Source organism: Pyrus communis, chromosome 3 (assembly GCF_041283825.1).
Source record: "Pyrus communis isolate YQ-2024b chromosome 3, ASM4128382v1, whole genome shotgun sequence".
Classification (NCBI taxonomy): Eukaryota; Viridiplantae; Streptophyta; class Magnoliopsida; order Rosales; family Rosaceae; genus Pyrus; species Pyrus communis.
This window is the reverse complement of record NC_142567.1, coordinates 22,267,298-22,287,254: the sequence shown is the minus strand read 5'-3', so window position 1 is coordinate 22,287,254 and position 19,957 is coordinate 22,267,298. Positions and strand designations below refer to the sequence as shown.

General features: G+C 37.1%; 2 protein-coding genes across 4 annotated transcripts; both read left to right on the top strand.

The window, feature by feature from the left end:
* The first annotated feature begins 297 nt into the window (after positions 1 to 297).
* Positions 298 to 5,752, top strand: LOC137715540 (zinc finger (CCCH-type) family protein). 2 transcript variants are annotated; one of them, XM_068454888.2, is made up of 14 exons: positions 298 to 896; positions 981 to 1,073; positions 1,164 to 1,445; positions 1,572 to 1,644; positions 1,799 to 1,931; positions 2,008 to 2,161; positions 2,325 to 2,408; positions 2,603 to 2,725; positions 2,975 to 3,148; positions 3,238 to 3,372; positions 3,820 to 3,915; positions 4,139 to 4,465; positions 5,171 to 5,214; positions 5,298 to 5,752. In XM_068454888.2, the coding sequence occupies exons 1-14, from the start codon at positions 366 to 368 to the stop codon at positions 5,539 to 5,541; spliced, it is 2,493 nt and encodes an 830-aa protein (XP_068310989.2). In that variant the 5' UTR covers positions 298 to 365; the 3' UTR covers positions 5,542 to 5,752. The 2 variants fall into 2 exon arrangements, with proteins under 2 accessions (XP_068310989.2, XP_088547460.1); XM_088691334.1 differs by lacking the exon at positions 5,298 to 5,752 and having other exon boundaries at positions 305 to 896; positions 4,547 to 5,214.
* Positions 3,768 to 19,097, top strand: LOC137715946 (uncharacterized). Of its 2 annotated transcripts, XM_068455311.2 has the most exons (9): positions 3,768 to 3,795; positions 14,534 to 14,698; positions 16,343 to 16,837; positions 17,001 to 17,163; positions 17,310 to 17,607; positions 17,773 to 17,845; positions 17,925 to 18,015; positions 18,285 to 18,364; positions 18,759 to 19,097. In XM_068455311.2, the coding sequence occupies exons 2-9, from the start codon at positions 14,618 to 14,620 to the stop codon at positions 18,900 to 18,902; spliced, it is 1,425 nt and encodes a 474-aa protein (XP_068311412.1). In that variant the 5' UTR covers positions 3,768 to 3,795; positions 14,534 to 14,617; the 3' UTR covers positions 18,903 to 19,097. The 2 variants fall into 2 exon arrangements, with proteins under 2 accessions (XP_068311412.1, XP_088547461.1); XM_088691335.1 differs by lacking the exon at positions 3,768 to 3,795 and having other exon boundaries at positions 14,113 to 14,698; positions 17,316 to 17,607.
* The last annotated feature ends 860 nt before the right edge of the window (positions 19,098 to 19,957 follow it).

Here is a 19,957-nt window from a genome sequence, read left to right as displayed (position 1 = left end):
ACTTTAAGTAGGTTTTAAATATATTTGTATGAATTAAGGATGTTTGTGACTATTTAAGTAGGTTTTAAATATATTTGAAAGTCGTTATAAAAAAAATGATATTTTTGAAATTAAAAGTTAATTTTTTGGATAAATTTTCGTACGAGATTGTTATTAGCACTCCAAAAATCTCATTTGACACTTCAAACTTTTATAATTAAAAAAAAAAATACACTTATAAGGAGTGTAGAATTAGATTTTTGAAATGTTAAAAACAATTTATTTCTCGTAAAAAAATTACAAAGCATAGTTACAAAGTGCAAACCAAAAGTGTAAGGAACCAGTCCAAATCCAAGTTAGCGCAGACAGTTCCACTACTTTTCACAATGTCTTCAACTCCAACTGCCGAACCCTCCGTAACTCAACTCCTAAACTCACCGTCCCCTCTCAACGGTCACGATTCAACCGATCAACCCCAACCGCCCCAGGACCCCGCAACCCAACCGCCAGACGACGCCGTTTCCGGCGACAAACGCAAGCGAGAGGAAAACGACGACGTCCCCAACCCTTCCGCCAAGCCCCCTCTATGGAAGACCAGCCTCTGCTCCTTCTTCAGGCGCGAGGCCAAAACCTGCGGCCACGGAAGCGAGTGCCGCTACGCGCACGGCGAGTCGGAACTCCGTCCCCGACCCGACAACACGTGGGACCCGACATCCGAGCGCGCCAAGAAGCAGAAGTTGGAGGAGGAGATTGAGGAGTGCGTGGCTTTGGACAATGTGATGATGACGGAGGCCGTTGATGACGACGGAGACGGCGACAGCGATGCTGGGGGTTTGGATCCTGAGCTGAGCAAGTGCCTGGTGCATCTGCCGAGGAATTGGAAATCCGAGAAATTGAAAGAATTTCTCAGTGAGAAGGCGAGTCTTCTTTTTATTGATTTTTATTTTTCGGGGTTCGAATTTCGATGTTTGGGATTGTGAATTTTTGGTAATGGATTGCAGGGAGTCGAATTTAAGTCGGCGAAGAAGAAGAAAGGCATGGCTTTAGGGTTTGTGAGTTTTGAGAACGCAGAGCAATTACAAACTGCTGTGAAGGTATCCCCTGACTTGCACAAAACATAATTTCAAACTTTATTATGTGTAAATTGACATGATCACTGTCACTTGAAAATCTCTGTGCGGCAGGAACTGGAAGGAATATCAATTGGCAACAAAGTTATGAAGGTTGCGGACGTCATTCCCAGATCATTTGAGAAGAGAACTAAATCGATATTGGCACCTCGAATCCCAGGTGTTGGATTAGATGGAGAGAATGTGGAAGACTCTATGACGGCAAACGGGGCTGAGGATGGTGATGGGACTACTGGACGAAGTGCCCGTAAAGTCGTGACGCCTCTTGCTCATATGTCTTATGATGATCAATTGGAGCATAAAAAGAGCTCTCTTATGCAGATTCTCAAAAGACTTGTCAGTGGTGCATGTTTATAATATTTCTTTTAATATCATAATTTTTGGTATTATTATTAGCATCTATATAGTTATTCACACGCACCGAAAAATGAGTTAGTTACTGTTGCAACTGTTAATTTGCAGACAAGGAACGCTCGTAAAGCTTGTCCTGATGGTATTCCACTTCCAGAGTGGATTGTCAAGTCTAGGGAGTTAGGTAATCTTCATACATTACCTGTGAGCTTATTGAAACACTTTTGATTGTTTATTTTAATGTTTTCGAGATGAAAGTAGGTCAAAGCGCTTGATTGCTCTAATTTTCGCAACAAAATTTGACTAGGGGTTCACCCTTTGCATTTTGATGATGGTAGGTGGTCTTCCATGCGGTTTAGAGGGAATACTAGCATCCCCAGTTGTAAAAGGATATCGCAACAAGTGTGAGTTTTCAGTTGGGTATTCTCTACAGGGAAAAATAACTGTGGGGTTTATGCTTGGAAACTTTAGGTAATTCACTTTCAATAGACTTTTCTGCTTTTTTGGGTTCTTTGAATGGATTTTTCACTAAATTAAATATTTCCAGGGAGGGTGTTACAGCAGTTGAAGAACCTTTTGACTGCCCAAATGTTTCCAGAATTTCTTACGAATATGCTTCAATATTTCAAGAATTTCTGCAAAATTCGAGTTTGCCAATTTGGAACAGATTTAAGAATATTGGATTCTGGCGTCAATTGACAGTAGGTGTTGTAAAATTGAGGGTCTGCTTGAAATTTTTTTTTGTCTTACAAGTATCGCTGTCTTTCCAAGTACCTGATGCTCAATATACTGTTGATATGCACCTGATAAGTAATATTGTTTTCCCAATCACTGAATATGCTGTCTCGTGATTTTTCTTTTAAGGTTCGAGAAGGGAGGAGACCAGGCATTGCTACTGATTCTGAACATTGTGAGGCCAATATTGCGGAGGTCATGCTGATTGTTCAGGTTAGTGTGTGTGAACTTGCATCAGGATTTACAAGTGTCTTTTCTTTATTTCCCCCTATAAGCCTTATTTTATAGTTTGGGAAATTGAACGGTAAACTATAATATTCAGTCTGAGTTTGATAAAAAAAAATTCTGATAGAATCTTGTGAAACCATGTAACCGTAGTTTTATGTTTTCTCCCTCTCTGTAAATAGGTTTCCAGTAGTGGATTTGATGATGCACAGATAACCAGTGAATACGAGAGGTTGGCCCAAGCCTTCGCTGCAGGAGCTACTGGTAGCTCTCCAGCTTTGCCACTAACATTTTTAGTTATTCAGGTACTAAATCCTTATTTTTGGATAACCAGGTACTAAATCCTTGTAGTCTAGGTTTGTTATAAACTTATCCCAGCTGAAGGTAGTAAGAATGTCACAGCTGAATTCGACTCGATGATGTCTTAGTCTCATGACAGACCGCTTTCAAGAGAATATGTTGCTCCCCTTAATTTATGATAGAGCAATGTTGTCTTTTCAGTTTTTATATGTGTTGTGCTCACTGTTCGGTATGATGGTTTACTTTTTTGTCAGGACCACCAAGGAATATCAAATGCAGCTCCAGCTGATGCTCCACTGCACTCATTATCTATTCCTAAAGCAGAAGGTGGTTCCGAAAAGCAGGCCGCTGACAGTGTTGTAGAACCAAAAATTCATGACTATATAAACAATCTTAAGTTCTGTATATCACCAACCGCCTTTTTCCAGGTTGGTCATCAGCTTGCTATATTGATCAGCTCACCTGAAAAGATTTTTTCTTGCAAAACTAATTATTCCTGAATCCAACTATACTGCAGGTTAATACCCCTGCTGCAGAGAAGCTATACTCGCTTGCTGGGGATTGGGCTCAGTTGGGTCCTGATACCTTGCTATTTGACGTATGTTGTGGGACTGGAACAATTGGGCTGACTTTAGCACACCGTGTTGGTATGGTAATATTCAAAATCCTGGTTCTCATTTTTTGTCTTTTCCCCCTTCTGGAGTGGTTACATGCTTTTCATTTTGTACTAATTAAATCCCTCATTAAAGATTTAAGACTTTCATCATTGGAGAGAATCGTATAAAGTTGAAAAACGTATGTCATGCGGCCTATTGTATTGATGCTGTGAACTTTTCAGTCCTTATCGTTCATCATGGAACACAGAGAGGAAACAGAAACCACTTTTATGCAAAACAGTAGAAACCATATGATATTCCAATTTTTATTTCGTAAATAATCTGATCAGTCCGTGCCCTTCTTTTAGAGTCGGTAAATGCAAGAAAAATTATGACTTGTCAGAATGTCAGCTTCCATTTCATCTTCATATGAAAACAAAACTTGTTATTTCTTTATTTTTCCCCTGTTGACTAAGACTGTTCTCCCTACAAATATTTTCCAGGTTGTTGGCATTGAAATGAATGCTTCTGCGGTTTCAGATGCTCGTAGGAATGCTGAAATTAATGACATAAAGAACTGTAGATTTGTCTGTGCGAAGGTGAGAATTTGGGTTGTGATTTATATTAAGTTTTCCAATGCGCCTTTGGATCTTTTGAAAAGTACAATACACCCTTGGAAGAAAATTGGAGATAATAAATCCTTATCTCCAATCAATTCATTAATTTTTTTGAAGACTTTTTAGTTTCTTTGAGTCCAGCAGTTGAAGGTAATAAAGTTTTTTTTACTATTTATTTGTATTGTTGTCATCCATGAAACGACAGGCAGAGGACGTGATGCGGTCTTTGTTGGAAGAGTACTCAATTGCATCTCAGAAACAAGATGATAACGTCTCTGAAGGTAGTGACAAAGTTATAGTTACTGAGGACGAGAAAGCAATCTCAATGGACAGTAAACCCAACCCTGAGGAGAATTCAAGCCATGAGCTTGAAAATGGAAACACTGCATCTGAGGGTTTAGAAATCAACAAGCAGGAAGTGAAAAGCCAACCACAGAGCAGTTGCACTTCTGAAAAGGGGAAAACTCCAGTCAATTGTTTCAGTAATGTTGTTGCTATTGTTGATCCTCCAAGAAATGGACTTCACCCCACTGTGAGTAACACTCGGTGCATTCCGTATGATATCTCTGAAAATTTTGCACCCTTTTTTACACTATTTGCTTTGCTCAACCAGCATGTGAATGCGATTGGAAAATTCAGTTCGGCCCTACTCAAGCCTGGAAAACCTTGACTTTTTTAAAGAGTGAGGTTTGTTTGGGCTAGCTTGCCCACTTGAAATTTTGATGAGAATATCAAAGACTGAAAAATATATGGAGGTAGCAAATTTGTCTATTGAACCATGTTGAAGTGAATGAGTGATTAATTTTGGAGACCCTTCCACTGGTAGCCTACAAGCTGTTTCTTGTTCTTATCAAATACACTTAATCATTTTATGAGTGCGTCAAAAACTCTTATCCATTACTGGTAATACTGCAGTTGTGGATTTTTTTTCCTAGGACTCAATAAATAAGCTCACTTCTGGAAATGTTTTGAGTAAACGTCCTTCCACAGGTCTATATAGTCTTTGAACTTCTTTTAAAGTCTAGTAAACTGTTTATGCAAAAAATTTATTCTTTTTTGCTTATGTTTTCTGCTGAAAAAAAAAATCCTAATTGGGTTTCTCTGATTGTGGACTGATACGATATTGGCTACTGACGTGAGCACTCAACAATGTCTATGTCTAGTGGCTTTTGTTGTATGTTAGAGACAGGATATTTCCTGAGACTGTTGAGCCTGATGATTGGTCTGCGATGTGTAGGTGATCAAAGCACTGAGGACTCATGCTGATCTACGGAAGCTTGTGTTAGTCCACAGACATTCCCCTATGTTCTTGCCTTCATTTATTTCAATACCAGAATCTAACTTTTTTCTCCTATTTGGTTTAGCTACATTTCCTGCAATCCTGAAACCTTGGTGGCAAATGCGATCGAGCTTTGCACACCATCTCCTGAGAAAATCGACAAGAACAAGAACAACAGAGCATGGAGAAACATGGGCAGTGCTGGCCTAGCACGGCACAGGACCAAGTCTATGCCTGCTTCAGAGCCTTTCCGACCGGTAAAAGCAATGGCTGTTGACATTTTCCCACATACCGTTCACTGTGAATTAGTAATGCTCCTTGAGAGGTAGGCAGGCTTGAGTCAGTCTGGGAAATTTCGTTATATGCATGCAGCTGATCACACCAATCTGGTTCAACAACTAATTTATTTCGTTTACAAACAAATTTTGACAGTAAATTCTACAGAGTTTTCAATTAGCATCTACCAGTTTTGTAGGATCGATGTATTTGCATTCCCGAATCATCAATTTGGTCCCAAAATGCTTCTGATTCATTTTCGCATGTTATGGGATCCCATGTGTTATTGATTTTGGTGACATTCGTATGATCGCGTCATACATTTGCTCGATATACTCTTTTCACGAGTGTATTTTCGTTTGTTGAATGAGTGACCTGTGCATATTGATCCAACGAATCTTCAAAACAAAATCAAAGAAAATGAAGAAGAGGAAGTGGAAGAGGAAGCCCTAAGAGACTTATGAGTACACGGCGTTGGTCGTGGAATGTTCCGGCAAGGCTATGGAGCAGAGCGGGACAACGAGAGAGATGACAATCTTACCAATCCGCTGGTATTCGGTGGGTCTCACTAGAGCAAGTCCACCAGGAGTGGATTGCCCGGCACCCAGCATCCAGCACCCAAAACAGGCCGGTCCCCAGCCTAATAGGCTGGCACCCATGGAAAAACCTCTTCAGTCCCAGTTACCAACCATCCAATATAATTACTATGATTATATTGATGTATGGACCAACATTTTCCTCTATCAAACAAAGGATTTTAGTCACTCATGGTCTATCAATTTCGACAAAAGATTCCGGCCAACGATCCCAGCTTGGTTTCCCAAGTGGTGGTCAACTCATGGCCCAACCGCCAATCTCCTTCCAGAGACATTAATGCAAAGAGTTAATCACTTTCAGTCAAGATTCAACAGGGACAAATTTGACGTAAAAATCCCTCTCCTCCTTATTTTCATGGCCAAATACAAGATTCCATGGATTTTGAAGTAGGGATACGAAGTTAAGAATGAAGAAGTCTATAAAGTCAAATCAGTTAAATGGCAGGATAAATTCAATCAACAGAGAATCATTGAACCGGTTCTCAAAGAATTTCCCATTGAACCACAACCAATTGTTGCAACTCGGTCACTATCAGAAATGTCTCCTTCATCATCCCTCAAAGGAAAAGCAAAATCCTCAAAATCATCCTCCTCAAAGGAAAAAGCAGCAAGACTCGAGGATTTAGCTCAACAGTTACTAGCACAAGCTGCCCAGTTACAAGCACAGTTCAACTCCAAAGAAAAAGATGACCAAACTTATGAGTCTTCAGATGCATCTTCACAACATCCAGTAAAACCAGAACCAAACAGTCAAAGCACCAGATGGGTAAACTATCAGGACGCTCAAGATCCGTTTGCATGACCAAAATAATGTGAAAGCAGCCGAAAGTAGAAACAGCTCTCATTCACAGTTACCGGTACGTGAAGTCTCGAGACTTAGCCTATTTAATCAAGATTTGGGATGAGTAAATTCAAATACATATTTTCTAGTTTTAAAACATTTCTCTGAGAAACCTTCATATCCAGAGAAATTTGTAAACACATTAGTTATTATGCAAATCCAGCAAGATGTCTGCGAACATCAACAGTTACTTATTTCAATAAATTTGTACAACAGTCATCATTTGTAAGTAAATTATAAAGTAATTTCGAAATAGTATTTTCAATATTTCATTTGCATCATTATTTGACACACACACACACACACACACACACACACTACATGAACTCTAACCCTTCTTTTCGAGTGATGACGTATAGTTACTATCTCACCATAAGTTTTATTTTCTAATAAATAATCAATAATGAGTACTGCTTCAGGTGCGTCTCAAATAATGAGAATGCAAATATTTGAATTTATTAGTCTCAAAATGAGTCAAAGCGTATATAAGAATTTCTTCTCCCTTGATTCAAAATCCCACTTTTAAAAGAGTAATGTTATTTATATCATTTTTTTTTATGACATTTTTATATCACCTTATGTGGCATCTGATATGGACAGCCATATCATTTGAAAAATTTGCAAAACTCAAGGAAATGAATAAGAAATACTTCTCGTATACTACAATAATCATTTAATTAACTAGTTTTTTTTTAATTATTAGTTTATTAAATAATGAACTAAATTTAAAAATCTGATTAATTCAAATGATGTAGCTGTCCACATCAAATGTCACCTAAAGTGGTATGAAAATATGGTACAAAAATATGGTATGAATAACATTACTCCTTTTAAAATTCCAAGAGTATACAATATATAAAGTGCAAACACGTATACAATATATAAAGTGCAAACACTCTCCCTTTTAATTCAAATGATGTGGTTGTCCACATCAAATATCACCTAAAATGGTATGAAAATATGGTACAAAAATATGGTATGAATAGGGTTACTCCTTTTAAAATTCCAAAAGTATACAATATATAAAGTGCAAACACTCTCCCTTTTACCTAATAAAAATTCTAGGCACGTAATTTGGTTGCATAATCAAATCCTAAAAATTTTATGCTATCTAGATTTCAGACCAAACAGCTAGATCGTTAATAGTTTGAATCTTTCTTTGGTTCTAACCATGATTCATACGACGAAAAAGTTCTCTCAGAGTGTGAGAGCTGTACTCTCTTCTTGAGAGTTTTTTCCACTTCTAGCGTGTGTAGCTTCCAACCCGTCGATTTCGTTGCCGTCGGCCCTCGTCGAGGCAAGGGTCAGTGGATGCTCTGGCCGCTTTCTTTCTCCTTCATCCTTTCGTTCGGTGGATGCTCTGACCGTTTTCTTTCTCCTTCATCCCTTTGTTCCTTTTGCTTCCTCTTTCCCCATCTATCCTTCCCGTTTTATCCAGTCCGTTATACCTAAAGGGCATCCATCGTCTTCGACTTTTTCCGATCTGGTATGCTATCAGCTTTCAACACGTTTTGATGCGCTCTTCCGAGAAAGTGTGTAGAATCCTGGTTATGCCAACTCAGGTGGTTACAACACCACCTCCTCCTCTCTATCTGCCTTTGTTGGCAGTGTTGTCCATGGTATTCCCATGGGCTTCTTTCATTTTCTGGCTAAGACCGGTTCAGTGATCGTGGTTGGGAGACAGGGTATCCTTTCAATTCATCTCTACGGTGTTGCTTGGAGGGAGTTGTGGAGTCGATTTGGGTAATTGGTTTTGGTTGATCGAGAAGCACTGTTGCGGCAGTGGAAGCAAGTTGGAATGTTTCAGAGCTCTGTATTAGAATTTGGGCTTTTGTAAGATAGTTTGGGTGGCCCCTTTTTGTATTGTTAATATTTATTTGTGGCCTTTGTATTGTAATTAACTTTTAGAGTTAATCATTGTTTACTACTTTGAAATTTCTTGGTTTTCAAGATTTGGTATATGAAATTTTTTTCATCCTAAAGTGATACTCAAAGTCATAATTTTGAAACAGTTTTATACATCCATTAAGGTTGCTATTAAGTTAACCGTTAAATAGTGACGTGGCGTCCAAGTAGACAGTGACTAAACACCACGTGTCATTATGGGCCACGTGGATATTAAAAAATTATAAATTAAAAAAATTAAGAAAATTAAAAATTAAAAAAAATTAGAAAAATAAAATTAAAATTCTGGGCCGTTCACCCCCTCCCTCCCTTCTCCCTCCCTTAATCTCCTCAGCACCCACCCTCCCCACGTCTGCAACCCATCCCCGCGTCGTCATCTTCTTCTTCGCCCAGATCCCGCAAGAATCTTCTTCGCCGCCGACAACTCAGCCACCATCTCCATCCCCGCCTTCCCCTCCTCCGAACCCGACTCCTACCCACTTCCAGTTCCAATTCACCCTCTCCCAATTTGAACTCTTCCTGTCCGATTTTCGCGACATTAATTACGCCTTTAGAGACATTAATTACGAATGAAATAATTACCTAATAAAGTTATAATTAAACAATTAATCGTGCAGCTAAGATTAGTTTTCAGATAACATTAGAAGAAATTGAGTAAGGAATATCCTTATTCATCGGTCCCCCAACTTGGCCGTCTTAAAAATAAAAGAAAATTAATAAAAATAATTTTAAATTTTTAAATTTTAACGATAAGAATAAAATTAATAGTAAATTGAATAGTACCAAGATTGACTTTTTAGGATAAAAATGTAATTTTTTATTAAAGTAAACAGTAAGTATACATAGAATTGAACGTATGCCAAAATTTACAAAGGCAATCATTCAAGTGCTTATCTTTGTTCTATCACAAAGTAGATTACAATTGTGCAAGTACATGTTAATACGCAAAGAGGAGTGCTAGGATCGATCAATGTTGCAGTCTCGGACATTTTGCAGTCCCAAAAGCAAGAATGATATGATTAACCGATACAAATGTGAATGACTTATCTTGGCATTTTGAATTATGCATACTTCACTTTATATCGACGGTGGAGTCATAAATTATTGAGTGAGTGAGTTAAGTAAAAATTATTACTACGAAATCAAATATTCAATTTTTTTTATTATTGTTGCCTACATAAAGTTAAACAATAGTAAACTTGAAAGTAAATTTGAAGTAAGAAGTTTATAGTCTATTTTTAAGGCTTCTAACCTTCAAAACTTTAAAATGAATAAAATAAGACACCGTTGTGGTATAAAAGTTTTAATTTATTACTACTAAATTTTAGTATTGGTTAAAATGAAGAATTTATTTAACATTTCTTATTTTTCCTAAAAATAGGGATACCTCTTCGTTTGCTATGTGGGCTATGACAATTAAAAATAATAAAATAGCCTAAATGTTTAGTGTTTTAAGCTTAAAGAGCTAAAAGTCTTCCAATGCTATAGCCCGCAGAAACCTTGTACTTGGCTCTGCAGGTGCTTTGTATTTTAATTATCAATTTGACAACAATTAATCAGGTAGGAATGTTATTCCAATATATTTTCTCTGTTGTTGGGCTGATCCTCCGGATAACGAGATTATGTTAAAAAGATTGGAGATCAAAAGAAACCGGTGATTTAGTAATTTAGTAGGCTTAGTGCTCTCATCACTCATGGTGATGATATGATCGTTTATGATTCTGTAAGTCATCATATCTACCCCAACGTGCACTATCACTTTGTGCACCCATTTCTCTTTCTATATGATTCTTTTCACTAAGCAATTTAGTATTCATAGGTAAAAATAACTCTGCTTTTCGTTATGTAAGCTAGGTCAGTTTTGTAGGTTAAAAGGATTGACTCTTTTCGAGTAAGAAGTCAAGTAATGTCATTTTAAAAGATTTTTAATGTAATTGTCATTCAGACTATCATTAACGTTACTAGTTTATATATTATAATATAGACAATCATCGTGATTAATATACTTAAACATAATAGGTCAGATTCATTGTTATTTTGTAACATAAGAGCATCTCCAGCGTGCCTTTTGGCCGTATGGATAGGCTGCTCTGGCAACCCAATTGCCTGCCAAAGTGATTCCAGCCCATTCGGGCTATTGGGTTGAGGGGGAGCCCAAGGGAGAGCTCAGGCGCACATCCAAGGCCCAAGCGCCTGAGGGAGAGTGATGCAAGGCTAACGTCAGTCACGTTCTAAAAACATTTGCGTCAAGCGCATGGCCAACAAGCGCGCATAAGGGTAGGTCTCCGACACATTTTCAGACGCTGGGACTCGCATGCCAGCCCCGCTCAGATACCATTGAATATGGACCGTTGATCTGAAAATCAACGGTCTAGGTTTTTAGACTTTAAAAAATGAAACAAAAACCTGAAATGTTACAGTGGGCCACGTGTCACATTCTGAATTGTTGGATTTCAAATTTTTTGTAATCCAACAGTCCAAATTAGTTAAGTTAATATAAAATTTTAAAAATAATTAAAAATCCAAAAAATTTCAAAAAAAATTTAAAAAATTATAATTTTTTTTTTCCATAAGTACCTTACCATTTTCTCCCACCTTACACCACATTTCAATATTTTCAACGATTCTAAATAGGTAAGGACATGTCGCTCAACGGAATTGGTTAAAAATATTATCGTAATCTATCCACAAAAATTTTATTTTCAGATAATGACACCTAACGTGACCAAATCAGTTAAAATTTCTATTCGAAATTAAAATCAAATTATTTTTAATTTTTTTATAAAATAAAAAATACTAATATTTTGTTGCCTATTGCTATAGTTATTCAGTTTAGGGGTAGAGATGCAAAAGACAATTACTATTCACGTGAAGGGATTCAATTGCCCATTGTCATGGAGAGCCTTTACACACTGGAACTGCTCTAATGCAATGATCATAAAAGATTTGCACATCTAAAAGTTTGGATATTGAACATATATTTTAGTATAAACTCCAACCCCACAATAGATATAATATGTAATTAAAAGAATAAAAATAGGATCAAAAGACGGAATTGGATCCCATCCGGATTCACTTTGTAGGGATTCTAGAAATCCCCACATCTTAGTCATTCATCGTGTATCGTGCGGTCAGAAATCATTTTTGACCTTTTTTTTATTTAAAATTAAACACAAATATTATCTGACGAAAATTGGCCGTACGATGTTCAATGAACGATTAATATGTGAGGATTCCTAGGATCCCCACAAGTGGATCCGGAGAGGATCCTCTTCCTCAAAAAACAATCACAAAAGCCTGCCAAGATCTATGGATAAGAGTTAATCCCAAATTCAAGGATCCCTAGGATCCTCACAAAAATGATCCGTAGAGGATCCTCATTGCAAACCCAATATTCCAATTGGATACCACTTTAACACTCTCAAATTACTTTGTTGAATATCAAATTTGAGATTTATGTCATAAGCGCATATGTGTGTGTGTGTCTGTGTGTCTATATATATGTATATAAAAGTTAGGGTTATTATACAAAATGGTCCCTATGATTTGCATGATCAATAGAAATGGTTCATGAGATTGAAAATCAATAGAAATGGTTCCTAAGATTGCCCACCATCCATGATTTTGGTCCTTCCGTTAAAAACGATTTTGGGCGATTTTTAAAGCCTTGTAACTCAATCGTTTCTTAACCAAATTTGACCCATAGTATATCAAAATGAAGATAGGAAAGTGTAGAATAAGATTATACCTATTTGGAATCCCAATTATTGCCGGAGATATCCAGAAAATAGCCTGAAAGGTGACTGGTCCGCGGAAAAATTGGAAAACTCGCCGGAAACAGGGTAAACTTTAAACGTTCATAACTTCTTCAATACTCAATGAAATCGAGTGATTAAAAAACAAAAATAATACTTCTTGATGAGACGAAGAGAATGATACCTTTTTTGAAGGCTAACTTGCCGTGATTTGGTCGGAAAACGGCTCGAAAGTGGCTAACCATTTTCGAATTAGCCAATTTCAAGCAGTTTTCCGGCCAAACCACGACAAGTTATCAGTAAAGAAATATACCGTTCTCTTCATCTCGTCAAGAAGTATGATTTTCGTATTTGAATCACTCGATTTCGTTGAGTATTGAATAAGTTATGAACGTTTAAAGTTTACCTAATTTCCAACGAGTTTTTCAGTTTTCCAACGGACCAGTCATCATTCAAGCTAATTTCCGGCCATCTTCGACAATCATTGGGCTTCCAAATAGGTATAATCTTGTTCTACACTTTCTTATCTTTATTTTGATATATTATGGATCGAATTTGGATAAGAATCAATTAAGTTATGAAGCTTTGAAAATTGTCTAAAGAGTTTTTAACGGAATGACCAAAATCATGGATGGTGGACAATCTCAAAGACCATTTTTATTGATCATGCAAATCTCAGGGATCATTTTGTATAATAACCCTAAAAGTTATTGACACTCTAAAAATCTCATTTTGCACTTCAAACTTTCTAAAATTAGAAAGAAAAATACACTTGTGATGAGTGTAGAATGAGATTTTTGAAGTGACTAATAACAATTATATATATATATATATATATATATATATTCATTAGTTTACATGAAATCATGTGCTAGAATAGTAACACCGACCATGTGAGATCAAATCAATGATAGGGATAACAAACAATTTCATGTGCAAAATGAATGCAAAAGATTTGAACTTGTAGCAGTATTATTGAGATTCTGAAAGGTCGAACCAAATGCACGTCCACTTCAATGTGGACGGATGAATTCTGAACCCAACGACATTGGCAGTAACTTGTGTCAAACCAAAATGAGAAGAACCTCCTTTTATTAAAAAGAAAAAGGTGTTGGTGTATCGGTATTTCTCTTTAAATGGGAGCAAAAATAACTTAAAGATAAAACTAGTTACAATATTAATTTATTTTAAGATAAGGTTATTTTAAGACGTGGCACTCGATGACTCTTTTATCTCAGATCAACACTAAATTGTTATCATGTAGTTAATAGTTTACTTATTGTTGTTGATATAACATTTGTTTATTCACGTGACGTTAATTTAACATGTATGTAACAAAAACACAACCAACCAAGTGCTTCATAAGATGAGGAGAGCTAGTGTCACAGTGGAAATCAAGCACCCTTGTGACCCTCCTCACCTAGATCCGAGGCTCCTCCAACCCCCTTTTCTCCTTTTGAAGGAATCATTTATAAATTCGTCTCCCATGCCTTTTATAACACTTAAATAATGCATTTCTAGTCCCTCATGTCTAACATTTTGTGATCTATTTCTTAGTTACTTTATTGGAATTTGGAAGTTCTCTCACCCAAAACATTCCTAAGTGATCAGGGGTGACTCTCAATGGATAGAGTGATAAAGATGAAAAAATGTTGGAGTGGGCAAAGTATGTATGACGAGAGGGGTGAGAGTCAGCGTGTCCATAAAAATGACGGGAGTCCGCGGGCACTATGAATGTGACACTCACTGCTGAGGACGGAAGGACAGAGTGGGTGGCAGAGTCGGCGGAAGTAGGCCACCCCTCTCCACTCCACCCCACCACCACCTTTTGTCATAAATATGCATTCGGAAGCGTCTCCAATCTTCCCTTCCTCTCCTTTACTGCTACTTCTACTTGATTTTCCCTTCCCTTCCCTCCCTTCCTCCCCACTCCCTCACACACCCCAAGAAACCTACATCTCCATAGGCTTGTTGTTTGTAAGGTGTTCTGATTGGGTTTTGTTTGGTTTGTGGGATTGTAGAGAGTGAGAGAATGGGAACTGAGGAAGAAAAGCATGATCATGATCAAAATTCATGCCAAGGGCAAGGAGAAGTTGTTGTGCCACTTCACAAGGTACAAACTTTCTGCTTCTATTTACAGTTTACAATTTCACTCACTTTGTAATCCAGCAATCACCATTTCCCCCGTGTTTTGAGCTAATCGTGAGCTAGATTATAAGTATAATACCCCTTCAATTACCTCGGATGATTAATTAATTGCGTTTTTCTTGTATTTCTTTGGATCATCTGTTTCTGATGATCTTGTTCTCTGTTATCTCATAAGCCAAAGAAAAAATAAACAGGAAGTTAGGGACTCTGTCCCAAAATTTTGATCTTCTTTTCTTTGATTGATGAGTATTGTGAATCATTACGCTGTCAAGAGTCCGTTGCCGCGCATTTCCTTTGATTTGTATGTGCTGTTAATCTCTAATCCAGTTGCCAAATATGTAATGTTTGTCTACAAAATCAACAGTTGTAACTTTAAATAATCAGTGATGCATAGCAGTTTTGTCTGTGAAGTTTGAGAAGAAAAGTATTAAATTTGTATAGGTCTACAATCTACCTATTGAAATGAGCCGAAGACAGACCTGATGTGTTAGTTCCCCAAACATGAACACAACAACAACAACAACAACAACAACCACAAAGTCTTTTCCCACCAAGTGGGGTCGGCTATATGAATCCTAGAACACCATTGTGCCCGGAGTTCCCCAAACATGAACATGTGCTATTATTTTAAAATCATCATCCTGTAAGTAAACTGGATTAACATTTCATACTCTGAAGGACAAATTGTGGGTGTCTTACCAAAATGAGTAGCTGGGATTTTAGTATCTCTCAATAAACTTAGCCGCATCCAGTTTAAGTAGTTTTTAGTACAAATGTGAGTGCGCGTGAATCTAAATCAAATGATAAATTGTTTTATGTGTTTCTGATAATACAGACTATGGTTACATACCTAGTAGTGGTGCATTTAAACATACCCATGTTGTATTACTACTACTCTCCAAGTTCAAACAATTTAAAGCTACAATGTGTTGGATTTAAATTGTGAAATTGGCTGATATAAGAAATTCATAGCTGCAGAAGTTTTCTAGTGTATATTCAGTTATTAAACGATTCACATCACTGAACTACACTGCAGAGTAGGCCCCTGATCCCCATTTGTCAGAAACAATGGGGATCCCTCTCATGCAGCTGCCTGCAGACACACACACATGCACAGATATATGTATGACTTACCACCGAAACAGGAATCTCCGTATATAAATGATACAAGGAAATATACCTAAATCTAGTTCAGAAAAGATTGATCAAGTACATCAGATATTACTGATTGTGATTCTGTCCATTATGTTTCATGGATGAAGCTGTTTTCTTTTTCCCTGATTAATTTCTGCCTACAAAAAGAAATCGTACATAAAAATCTTGGAAAACATTTTCGAATAATGGATACAAAAATGTGGGTTCTAAGCTAGCTGTATGAGTTCTGACTTAATACAACACTTCTGTCTGATACAGTTGGTTACTTCTCTCTTTCAGAACAGCTATCTTTTCTAATCATATTAATTATTGAAAAACCTGGAAGAAGAAAAGATTGCTAAGCTGGAAAATAAACATATTTATGTATATAATGTATATGTATATATGTATATATATTGCCTTCTGCTTCTATTTTACATCCTCTTCAATTCATATTATATCCTCGTTTGTTCAGGTTGAAGATTCAGTGGGAGTAGCTGAAGAAGCACCCCAAGTTCATCCATGGAAGCGAAAAAATCTCCACCTGGAGATACCCACGAGAACATCCGAAGATTGTGTCAAGGATTTTGTTGCAATAAAGATGCCTCCAACACCAAGTCCTACTCCTAGGAAAGTGAATTTTCTTTTGACACCTGGTTCTGTAGACGGAAGAATGAGTGATTCGCCAGGGCCCTCTTCAGCAAAAGGAAAATCATCTATAAAATCTATTTTTCCAAAACTAAGCTTCAAGTATCGAAGTTCTGCTGATGCCGAGAAGGCATCCAACCTAGCTGCAGAAGGTTCGTCTACAGGAGCTCGGGAGAAAGCTTCCATCTCAAGGTCACTGTCTCTCACAAAACTATTCACACCGAGGATGAAGACAACATCATCCCTACCTGTAACTCCAATTGCACTTGCACACCGAGAATATGCACATGGCGGAAGTGTTGGTGGCTCTCTGAATTCAATTGTAAGTTCTGGACATTATTGCTCAAGAATGTCTAATCGAACCTAGTTGATCAACCCACCACCACTTGGTTGCTAGCATACATGTTAACTAGGCCACCAAACATCTCAGTCATGTCCATCTATAAACATGTGTATTTTACAGTCGTGTTTCTTTTATCTTACAGAGGAAAGAATCCCGAAGACAGATAGCTCGCTCACTTTCAGTCCCAGTCAACCTTAAAGAAATGAACTTAAAGATGATGGATTCATTTTTCCGTGTAATTCCTTCAACTCCTCGAGTCAAGGAAGGGGATGGTGTATCGATTAGTTCCCCAACTGTAGATGCTGGTATTTTTCTTGTCTACGATTATGTCATGGACACTGAATCCTGATCGAGTTTTATATGCTAACGTTTCTGACTTATAACTTTGTTGTATAACAAATTTGCTTAGGCTATTTTTTTAATTCTTTATCTTATTACTCTCATGGTTCAGGGAAAGATGATGATAATGGTGAAGACATACCCGAGGAAGAGGCCGTCTGTAGAATTTGTCTAGTGGAACTGTGTGAAGGGGGTGAGACCTTCAAAACGGAATGCAGTTGCAAAGGCGAACTTGCTCTGGCCCACCAAGAATGTGCTATTAAATGGTTTAGTATCAAAGGTAACAAGACGTGTGATGTTTGTAAGCAAGAGGTTCAAAACCTGCCTGTCACTCTATTACGAATTCAAAGTGTTCGAGCTCAAAATGCTGGAGCAAGTTTATATGAGCAGGAAGATGCTAATGGGTTCAGGCAAGTGACTTTGCATATATACAGTTTTTATTGTTCAATGCCTCACAAACAAACCTGCTTGTTTAATTATCTTGCATCCCGTAAGCTCAATAAAAGAATCTCGCTGAAAAAATGTTCCATAGAAAAACATTCATGCGCTAATATTGTTAGTTCATATCTTTTCAGGGTTTCGCAGGAAGTGCCTGTGCTTGTCATTGTCAGCATGCTTGCCTACTTTTGTTTTCTCGAACAGCTCCTGGTAAGAGTGGAAATCAAAACTGTGGCGCTTGTCATTTTATAATTTTCTGACTCATTCATAATATGTATGTTCACTGCAGGTGAAGAAGATGGGTACTGGAGCAATTGTCATCTCTCTTCCATTTTCTTGTGTACTGGGTCTTCTCTCATCCGTGACTTCATCAACCATGGGTAGGCTGGCAATCATCATTTCTCTTTAATTTGTGCAATCTTCTATGCTAATTTGTGGTGTGAAAAACATACGTTCTAAATTTATAGGTTACAAGTAATTCTAACATGCATCGCCCCGAAGGCAACTAGCTACGAGAGCAATCATTTAATGTTAGAATATTAGCCATGATATATTTTCATGCACCCGTGGCAGTGAATTGTTACCATATTCTTTTACGGCTTATGGATTGTTGATTCACCACACTAACTTTTGAATCTTCTGTGTTCAGTGAAAAGAAGATTTGTTTGGGTTTACGCATCGGTTCAGTTTGCTTTGGTCGTTCTATTTGCACATATATTTTACTCTTTGGTAAGAAACTTTTTCCACAGCAAGTTCTCTTTTCTTCGTTTTCCATAGGTTCATCCCGCACTTTTCTTTTAATCGAAGTGGAACCTAAACAACCTCTTATTTATAGTTATTCTGCTCTCAGTGTGGCTTACAGACCTTTATGGACATAAATCAGATCATAAATATCGATAAACTTTTTGCACTAGTATGAACACTAAATGGCTTTGTGCTAGTTTTTTGGACCTTTAATCACTTTGGGACAACAAGCATCCGATATCCCAAGATCTACGTTTATTTGGAGACAATATGCTGCGCTTCTTTTCCGAATTTCTTGTTGAAATAACTCTAGCATTCGAAGTCCCATTATCTTATGTGAATGTGTGTTAAATACTTTTGCATTATATTGTGGCTTCAGGTCCGCGTGCAAGCAGTTCTTTGTATTCTCCTCGCAACATTTGCTGGGTTGGGAGTCACAATGAGTGGAAGTTCCATTATTGTCGAGTTCTTGAGATGGAGAAGAAGATGGCAAACTGCGTCTGAGCAACGCCAGATGACCTAATTGTTGGCATGACCAGACCAGTTTCCAGGAAACATAAATTCACACAGGAGTGACTAATCGTTACTGTAAGGTCATCAATGGTTGATATCACGTGAGTAAGCTTATAGCGGAGATAAGGATTTCGATAATTTTTGTAATATATCCTGGAATTTTGTATGCTTCCCACTTTTAATACAAGATTGTATAGCCTCAAAATTATAGCAGTGGTAGTACCAAGTGTAATTAGACGTGTTTTAGTTAGAGCGATTGGAGCGTTAGTTTCTGAACTCGTGCTCGAGCTTCAACTTTAGAAAGCACAAAATACTTATGCTGTATTGATTAACAATTATTGCCAGTTCGACCAAAAGTGTTACAAAAAATGGCTACTGTTCCATTTCCATTTAATTTCTGAAGTTTACAACATACAATAAGGTGTTCATCCTACTTGTTCTTTCTTTTAGTTAATTTCTGCAGCCAAATTCATCAGTACAATTATAATATAATGTTATTGAGTTCGTCTAAATGTGCTGAGGTCTCTATAATTTCAACTGGCAATGATTTTTTGTTACGTTTTCCTTTTAATTTGCACATCAAGAAAAACTTAATGTTAGTCGCTCCAGAAAGTTTAAGCATTTTGATTTCCGGACTAAATACTGAATATAATATTATGAAAATCCAAGACAATGATCTTGGTTGGTTTGAAAAGAAAAGGCACATTAGCAATTATTCAAGACTTTGTTTTATGGAATAAGTATTCAAGTCATAATTTGTTGGATAGTATTTAGCTTGATCTAAGAAAAATATTGCTCAAAGTCTTACTTGACATGAATCAAGTGCTTAGTCTTTGAGTTGACACCATCAAGGTTCTAAAAGATGTTAGGCGCTAGTCGAGCGGTCAGCTACGGCTTAGCGCCTAGGCGGCTAGGCGAACTAAGCGGATTTAAATCAAAATAGTATAAATAAGTATCTCTTTATACGTAAAAAATACATAATTGTATTGAGATACATAAATTGTAAAATAAAATGACATATAGGTTAATATTATATATATATATATATATATATATTATAGTTTT